This window comes from Pleurodeles waltl, unplaced genomic scaffold, assembly GCF_031143425.1.
Source record: "Pleurodeles waltl isolate 20211129_DDA unplaced genomic scaffold, aPleWal1.hap1.20221129 scaffold_37, whole genome shotgun sequence".
Lineage (NCBI taxonomy): Eukaryota > Metazoa > Chordata > Amphibia > Caudata > Salamandridae > Pleurodeles > Pleurodeles waltl.
The window spans coordinates 2,015,686-2,024,635 of NW_027150076.1; the positions used below are offsets into that span (position 1 = coordinate 2,015,686).

Here is an 8,950-nt window from a genome sequence, read left to right on the forward strand (position 1 = left end):
ATTGGACTACAGCACACTTCGTGCCATCCACTACAGTGGTCCTGTTAAGCAGGTCTCTGGGCTACCATTGTAGCCTGGCCATGCATTTTTAAACTGTAAATTCTACTCATAAAATAACTCCTTTTGACAGGCCTAAGCTTTCCTTACAAATGTTAATAAGACCCCCTACATAGGCGTCATTGCCCATAAGGCATGGTACACCTTATTTAAAAGTAGGACATGTATAGGTTTACTTTTCCACATGTCAGTACAATGAAAATGGTCTAAAAGCTATTATCACTGTAGTAAAGCTGCATGCTCCGTAGGAAAACTCAAGGATTATAAAGCTCACCTCCTGTTCAAGTTACAGGGATCCTTCAGGTGACAAGAATCCTTTCTTCAACTGCCCAGTTGATCAGGGGCAACTGAGCTTGGACTGGACTTTTCCTGACACTAACAACTTCTCTAATGGCCTTCCCTGAGGTTTTGGGGGGCTTTAGAAGTGTACTCTTGTGGTTAATTGGAACTTAAAGGACTAAAGTCAGATGGTAAAATCTTTGCTCACAGTAAAACTGGTTAGTGTATCTGACCTGCGCTCCATTGTGGTTCTACCGTGATAATTACTATCATTGGTGCTACGTGCTTCCTGGCGCTTTATGAAAAAAATGATTAATGTGAAGGCTGTGAGTATTTGTCAGGTAAATTATTGGTTGTCATAAGAACGGTATGACTGTTATTGTTAATTATTATAAAATTGTTAATCAATGTTTGTTTGCCCTATCTATGTGCATAATGTAGAAGTGGGACATTACAATGAACCCCTCACTCTGCTTTACAAAACAGCCCTGCTCTGGAGGGAGCTGTAGCATGAAATGCAACAAGTTCCGAACTTTATCTACTTTAGGGAAAACTAAAGTGTCACTTTTCTTTATGTGTGCGGGCCAAAACTAGGCCCCGCAAGTTGCATTAGTTATAGGGAGATGGGCGGGTGTTAAAACAAAAAACCTGAATGCACAATAATGCTTCAGTCTTTCAGGTTAGAAGAAAGTAGAAGTGGATGAAACAAGCTCAGCAAGAGGTGGTGGAACTCCTACAGAAAAGAGCGGTGGTGCAAGTGTCAGAGTGGGAACATGGTCACCTTCCTTGTTCCCTAGGAGGACGGCCTTCTGCGTCGGATCCGGGACCTCAGGGAATTGAACTTCTTGCTCAAAAAGGAAACGTTCAAGAGGCAGACCCCAGCTCAAGTGTTATTGGTGTTGGAAGCTGGAGATTGGATGGTGTCACTTGACCTGCAGCATGCGCACTTCCACATCCTGATCTTGCGGTCGCATCTGCGGTATCTCCGTTTTATGGTGGGCTTTATGCACTACTAGTTTGTAGTCTTCACACTTAAGTTAACATTGTCACCTTGAATTTTACAAAGATGATGGCGGTGGTTGCAGCCCATCTCCAAAGGTCGGGAACAACAATTTGCCTATACCTGATTGATTGGCTAATAAAAGGTGGATTGCCAGAGGCTGTGTCTTGCTATGTACAGTCAAGAGTAGTCCTGCTGTTCGACCTGGGTTTATTGATCAACAAGCCAAAATCTCACCTGAAGCCCTCCTACCGACTCCAGTTAATAGGGACGGTACAGGAAACACTCTTCTCCGCTCCTTTCCTCCTAATCAGAGGATTGCAAACATTCAGAAATTGGTTCCCTCTTTCCAACACTGCACATGAGTCCCAGTTCTGAAGGTCCTGTTGCTCCTAGGTCTGATGGGTTCCTGCAGTCTCCTAGTCCTGCATGCACTTTGGCACATGAGGGCCCTGATGTGGTGCCTTTGCAGGCAGTGGCTATAGTACGGGGGAGAGGGGCAAAAGTTACTTAACAAACATGAGTTGGCACTTGAGCTGTTATAAAGTGAACAGAAAAGCATTGAGGTTCACAAATGCGTTTACCTTTGGTATATAATTCCTAAAGAATTACCTTTATAATTCACTTCCTGAAACTTAGGTATCAGCAGCACAACCTGCTCCATCTCTTTTTCCACAATCTGTTCTTGTCTAAATGAAATATTGGCCATGTGCATCTTCCTAAAGCTGTACCTGTTGCATGTGGATGCTCTGTGAGCACCCATTCTTCACTAAGTTACTCTGTGAACAGTAAATCACCTCCTTTTCTGAAGTAAATACAATGAGACTTATTCAACAGACAATTTATTAAAATATCTGTGTATGGTGAAATATCCTTTGATAAGTTTCAAAGACAGCAAAGAAGTGATGTCTTTTATAGCCAGGTAAATATTGTGTATTCACAGTACATTACGTTTGCATTTAGTAATTTTGAATCTCTTTACAGTCCACAGAAAATGCCCTGAATGCACAAAATGATTATGAATAATGAAGATAATATTGGAAATCTGCAAAACAGCTGCAAGAAACAGTGTGTAACAGTATTCCGGTATACATCAGTGCAGAGACAGAGGAATCTGAACATACATTGACAGATCCTGGAAGAATCAGTCAAGGGCAATTCAGTGAAAGTCTGAGGCGTGGACCTTCGCAGCACATGACTAAGAAATGAACTCTAGAAAATTAAGTCAACAACACTGACAAACTACGTTATGTGTGCAACACTAGCTGTGATCATGGGATCAGTATACATTGGTTACAGCAGTGCTCTGCTTCCTAAAGTGATAACAGACCATCATTCAGTGCTCTAGGTGTATTTTAAACTCTTTCTGGCCAAACCACAGCAACCAGAGTAAAGCACAAGAGCGGAGACAAACAACTAAGGGGTGAAGAAAAGAGGATTTCTTCTGTTTAAAATAAAGAGTACTATCTCAATTTGCACCTACCAGAAGGAGGAGGATTAATCTTTACCCACAAATGTCAAAAACTGTTATCTGTTCTAAAGACACAACGCTCACAAAGAAGCCTGACACATATTGTGAGTGTGGCAAGAATTTAGTGACCGTTGCATTCTATTTTTGAATTGGAAATCAAATGTTCTAAATACCAGCAGCTACAGCAAATGTGACAATAGCACAAGTGCTTTATTAACCATGTTGGCCCGTCAGGAAACACAGTCGTGGGAAGTGGACAAATATATCCCTGACCCAGAGACACCAACCAAGAAAGAAGAATCATACACGTGCAGCGAGAGCTTTAGTTTGTCATCGCTACAAAAGCACCATCAGCAAACTCACACAGGAGAAGAACTGTTCTATTGCACTGAATGTGTGCAAAGCTCTAGTAATTTAGCACTCCTAAAAGAGCATCAGAGAACACACACAGGGGAAAAGCCATTCAGATGCAGTGAATGTGTAAAGAGCTCTAGTCAGGCATCCCAGCTCCAAAGCCATCAGCAAACACACACGGGAGAAAAACCATTCAAGTGCAGTGAATGTGGGAAGAGTTGTAGCTGTTTATCTGACCTCAAAAGACATAATCGAACACACACAAGGGACAAACCAAACCAATGCAATCAATGTGTGAAGAGCTTTAGTTGGTTATCACACCTCCAAAGACATCAGCGAACACACACAGGGGAAAAACCATACCAATGCAATGAGTGTGTGAAGAGCTTTAGCCGTTTATCAGACCTCCAAAGACATCATCGAACACACACCGGAGAAAAACCATACCATTGCAATGGATGTGTGAAGAGCTTTAGTCAGTTATCACACTTTCAAATACATCAGCGAACACACACAGGAGAAAAACCATACCATTGCAGTGAATGTTTGAAGAGCTTTAGATGTTCTTCAAACCTACAAGCACATCAGCGAACACATGCCGGGGAAAAACCATACCATTGCAATCAATGTCTGAAGAGCTTTACTTGGTTATCACACCTCCAAAGTCATCAGCGAACACACACAGGGGAAAAACCATACCATTGCAATGAGTGTGTGAAGAGCTTTAGCCGTTTATCAGACCTCCAAAGACATAATCGAACACACACCGGAGAAAAACCATACCATTGCAATGAATGTGTGAAGAGCTATAGCCTGTTATCACACCTTCAAAGACATCAGCGAACACACACAGGAGAAAAACCATACCATTGCAGTGAATGTTTGAAGAGCTTTAGATGTTTTTCAAACCTACAAATACATCAGCGAACACACACAGGGGAAAAGTCATTCAAGTGCAGTGAATGTGCGAGGAGCTTTATTCAGTTATCAAACTTACAAACACATCAGCGAACACACACTGGGGAGAAGCCATTTAAGTGCAGTGAATGTGCTAAGAGCTTTAGTCAATTATCAAATCTACAGACACATCAGCGAACGCACACAGGGGAAAAGCCATTCAAGTGCAGTGAATGTGCAAAGAGCTTTAATCAATTATCAAATCTACAAGGACATCAGCGAACGCACATAGGGGAAAACCATTCAAGTGCAGTGAATACGCGAAGAGCTTTAATCAATTATCAAATCTACAAAGACATCAGCAAGCACACACAGGGGGAAACCATCCAAGTGCAGTGGATGTATAAAGAGCTATAGTCAATTATAAAACCGATATAGTCATTGTAATGAACGTATGAAGAGTTTTAGCTAATACACCGTGAAAGACATAACCAAACACACAGGGGAAAACCACACAATTGCGCTGAATGTTTGAAGCACTTTACTCGGATATCACACCTCCAAGTACATCAACTGTCATGAGGCCTATTCATGGTCTCAGTATGATTTTCATAATTATACCAGTATTGTAATCTCATCTAATTTGCTTCATAATCGACTACGTTGGTAGCAATAAATATATTCTGCACTTTCATTGCGTCTTTTTTACTGTTGCTATGGATATGTATGACTAAGATAATGAGGAAAAGGACTAACCTGTTTTTCCACTGCTCCCTGAGAGGGGGATAGAGTGTCGTGCCTTTTGGGTTGCCACAATTACTTGTCACTCTGTAAAGCTAGGAGTAAGGCACTGTGAGCTAGACAGGTTTTTTGGGATGCCAGCACTGGTTTGGCAGAAGTGGAGCAGCCCCTGCACTCTGACGTTCTGTTGTTCCAAGGCACAGCCCGGAAGAGCAGACTCCCTGCGTCATGGCGCTATTGGCGATGTGTCTGATACTTATGTAATGGCTCACCTGAGTAGTACTCCTCAGAATCCATAGTACCCTCACGCATACACCGGAAACATCCATGGTGTGTGGGATTTATCCTCCACAGTACTTTTTAATACAGGTGATTCTTTGAGCTCAAGCTTTTAAAAAAGATTTAAAAATAACCATTTTTGGTGTTACTACTTTGTTACCACTTTTGCCACGACCGGTTCCAATTGCAGTAAACTGCAAACGGTCTGTTCATGCACATTTAACATTTCAAGGCCTCACTAATGTGGGTGGTGATTTTATTTTCGTGATTGAGGCACACAATGGTTACAGAATGGAAGTTGTTTGTTCTTGGGTCAACGTTCCGGCTGTGGAAGGTAATACAAATAATTTTCTTGAATACACTAATATTGCACCACCTAACGCATACAGGGCATGTGCACTTTTGGAAATACCACTTACACATTTGGAACATACAAATTGGTTTTGAGGCACCCTAGAACATGTACTTGCCCCAGTACGCATGGGACCCCTTACTAATGAAGGGGCTAGTTGGCCAGCCTTAGTTAACTTGACTGTTGTTGAACTTCAGCAGTTAAACACTATCCTAGTTCGACTCTAACGACAACTAGCTTAGTTTATTACTGCGCTTTGATGGCTGCTCCTGTGCGAGTGGCAGCGGTGGGTGTACACAGTTGCCTGCTGCTTCGATAATTAGTCCTGTGATCAGAATTGCAATTATGGGTGAAGTACTCACAGTATGTGAGGAAATTCCCGTTTGGCTTGCCAAAAAAATAGACCAAATTGAGGCTATATTCCCCTTATGGGACCACAGGACAAGCATAGAATATAAACTATGAGCTTACCACATGGGATGGTACCTCAGATAGGGGACTGTAACACATGCGGTCAGCTGTCTCTACCCTGACTAATGGCACGCCGTCTTGGGCGGTGTTACCAGATGTCCTGAAGCAAGCGCAGGATGAGTATGTGCCTGGCCCCTGTTTTGGGTATGAAATTATTGGGAAATGGTCCTGTTCTTTCTGAGATGATTCTCTCGAACATCAGAGGTGAAGCTGCATCTCTGGCTATATGTTGGAAGCTCACCGTGGTCGCTGCTGGTAACCAGGAGCGTGAAGTGCTGACCATTATAGCTGAAGTTTATACTTCACTTGGTCACAATAATCTCCTCTCTTCTCCTCAGGGTGAAGCAGTAATCCTTCCTTCTTTCTCTTCCCTTGTCCCTGAGGAGATCAAACAAACGTATGCAGCAAAATGGTGTAGGAGGCTGGCCTGGCTTGTAGTGGGTACCAGAGGTACTTACACCTTGTGCCAGGTCCAGTTATCCCTTATTAGTGGAGAAGAGGTGTTTCTAGCAGCTTAGGCTGATAGAAGGTAGCTATGGCAAAGCAGCTTAGGCTGAACTAGGAGACATGTAAAGCTCCTACTATACCACTGGTGTCATATGCACAAGATAATAAGAAAACACAATACACAGAAGTACTAAAAATAAAGGTGCTTTATTTTTATGACAATATGCCAAAAGTATCTCAGTGAGTACCCTCAGTATGAGGATAAGATATATACACAAGATATATATACACAAACCAAAATGATGCAGGTAATAGCAAGAAAAGTAATGCAAGCAGTGTACAATTACAGTAGATTGCAATAGGAGCACGTAGGTATAGGGGCCACACAAACCATATACTCCAAAAGTGGAATCCGAACCACGAATGGACCCCAAACCTATGTGAGCTTGTAGAGGGTCGCGGGGACTGTAAGAAAACAGTGAGGGTTAGAAAAATAGCCCACCCCAAGACCCTGAAAGGTAGGTGTAAAGTGCACCTGCTACCCCCTGAAAGCACAGAAGTCGTGATAGGGGGATTCTGCAGGAAGAACAAACACCATCAATGCAACAACAGTGGATTTCCGGACCTGAGTACCTGTAAGATAAGGGGACCAAGTCCAAGAGTCGCGACAGTGTCGAGAATGGGCAGGAGACCAGGAAATGCCAGCTGAGGGTGGAAGGAAGCTGCCACCTGTTGGAAGAAGCTTGGAGTTCTGCAAGAAAGAAGAGAGCTAGGAACTTCTCCTTTGGAGGATGGATGTCTCACGTCGCGATGCAGCTTGCAGAGGTGTTACCACACAGAAAGACCGCAAACAAGCCTTGCTAGCTGCAAGGGTCGCAGTAGAGGTTTTTGGGTGCTGCTGTGGCCCAGGAGGGACCAGGATGTCGCCACTTGGAGGAGGAGACAGAGGGGGCGCCCAGCAAGTCAGGGAGCCCTCACAGAAGCAGGCAGCACCCGCAGAAGTACCTGAGCAGGCACTTGCAAGAAGGGTGAACCGGAGTCCACGCGAAGACACAAAAGGGAGTCCCACGACGCCGGAGGACAACTCAGAAGGTTGTGCACTGCAGGTTAGAGTGTCGGGGACCCAGGCTTGGCTGTGCACGAAGGAAATCCTGTAAGAGTGCACAGGAGCCGGAGCAGCTGCAAATCACGCTGTACCCAGCAATGCAGTCTAGCGTGGGGAGGCAAGGACTTACCTCCACCAAACTTGGACTGAAGAGTCACTGGACTGTGGGAGTCACTTGGACAGAGTTGCTGAGTGCCAGGGACCACGCTCGTCGTGCTGAGAGGGGACCCAGAGGACCAGTGATGGTGCCTGCGGTTGCAGGGGGAAGATTCCGTTGACCCACAGAAGATTTCTTCAGAGCTCCTGGTGCAAAGAGGAGGCAGGCTACCCCCAGAGCATGCACCACCTGGAAACAGTCGAGAAAGCTGGCAGGATGAAGCGATACAAGGTTGCTAGTAGTTGTCTTGCTACTTTGTTGCGGTTTTGCAGGCGTCCTGAGCAGTCAGCGGTCGATCCTTTGGTAGAAGGTGAAGAGGGAGATGCAGAGGAACTCTGGTGAGCTCTTGCATTCGTTATCTGGTGAGATCCCCAAAGCAGAGACCCTAAATAGCCAGAAAAGGAGGTTTGGCTACCTAGGAAGGAGGACTGGCTACCAAGAGAGGTACGAGCCTATCAGAAGGAGCCTCTGACGTCACCTGCTGGCACTGGCCACTCAGAGCAGTCCAGTGTGCCACAAACACCTCTGTTTCCAAGATGGCAGAGGTCTGGGACACACTGGAGGAGCTCTGGGCAGGTGCAGGTCAGGGGAGTGGTCACTCCCCTTTCCTTTGTCCAGTTTCGCGCCAGAGCAGGGCTGGGGGATCCCTGAACCGGTGTAGACTGGCTTATGCAAAGATCGGCGCCATCTGTGCCCATCAAAGCATTTCCAGAGGGTGGGGGAGGCTACCCCTCCCCAGCCCTCACACCTATTTCCAAAGGGAGAGGGTGTTACACCCTCTCTCAGAGGAAGTCGTTTGTTCTGCCTTCCTGGGCCAGGGCTGCCTGGACCCCAGGAGGGCAGAAACCTGTCTGAGGGGATGGCAGCAGCAGCAGCTGCAGTGGAGACTCCGGAAAGGCAGTTTGGCAGTACAAGGGTTCTGTGCTAGAGACCCGGGGGATCATGGAATTGTCCCCCCAATGCCAGAATGGCATTGGGGTGACAATTCCATGATCTTAGATATGTTGCATGGCCATGTTCGGAGTTACCATTGTGACGCTGTACATAGGTAGTGACCTATGTACAGTGCACGGGTGTAATGGTGTCCCCGCACTCACAAAGTCCGGGGAATTTGCCCTGAACGATGTGGGGGTACCTTGGCTAGTGCCAGGGTGCCCACATACTAAGTAACATTGCACCCAACCTTCACCAGGTGAAGGTTAGACATATAGGTGACTTATAAGTTACTTAAGTGCAGTGGTAAATGGCTTTGAAATAACGTGGATGTTATTTCACGCCGGCTGCAGTGGCAGGCCTGTGTAAGAATTGTCAGAGCTCCCTAATGGTGGCAAAAGAAATGC

At 45.3% G+C, this 8,950-nt stretch overlaps 1 protein-coding gene across 1 annotated transcript; it reads left to right on the forward strand.

Annotated features, from left to right (window-relative positions):
- The first annotated feature begins 2,251 nt into the window (after positions 1–2,251).
- LOC138276107 (zinc finger protein 271-like) lies at positions 2,252–4,657 on the forward strand. Its single transcript, XM_069219162.1, has one exon. The coding sequence runs from the start codon at positions 3,027–3,029 to the stop codon at positions 4,473–4,475; it is 1,449 nt and encodes a 482-aa protein (XP_069075263.1). The 5' UTR covers positions 2,252–3,026; the 3' UTR covers positions 4,476–4,657.
- The last annotated feature ends 4,293 nt before the right edge of the window (positions 4,658–8,950 follow it).

Bases quoted from the DNA above. Each gene is read 5' to 3' on its own strand.
- LOC138276107 (XM_069219162.1), top strand. From the start codon at position 3,027: ATGTTGGCCCGTCAGGAAACACAGTCGTGGGAAGTGGACAAATATATC.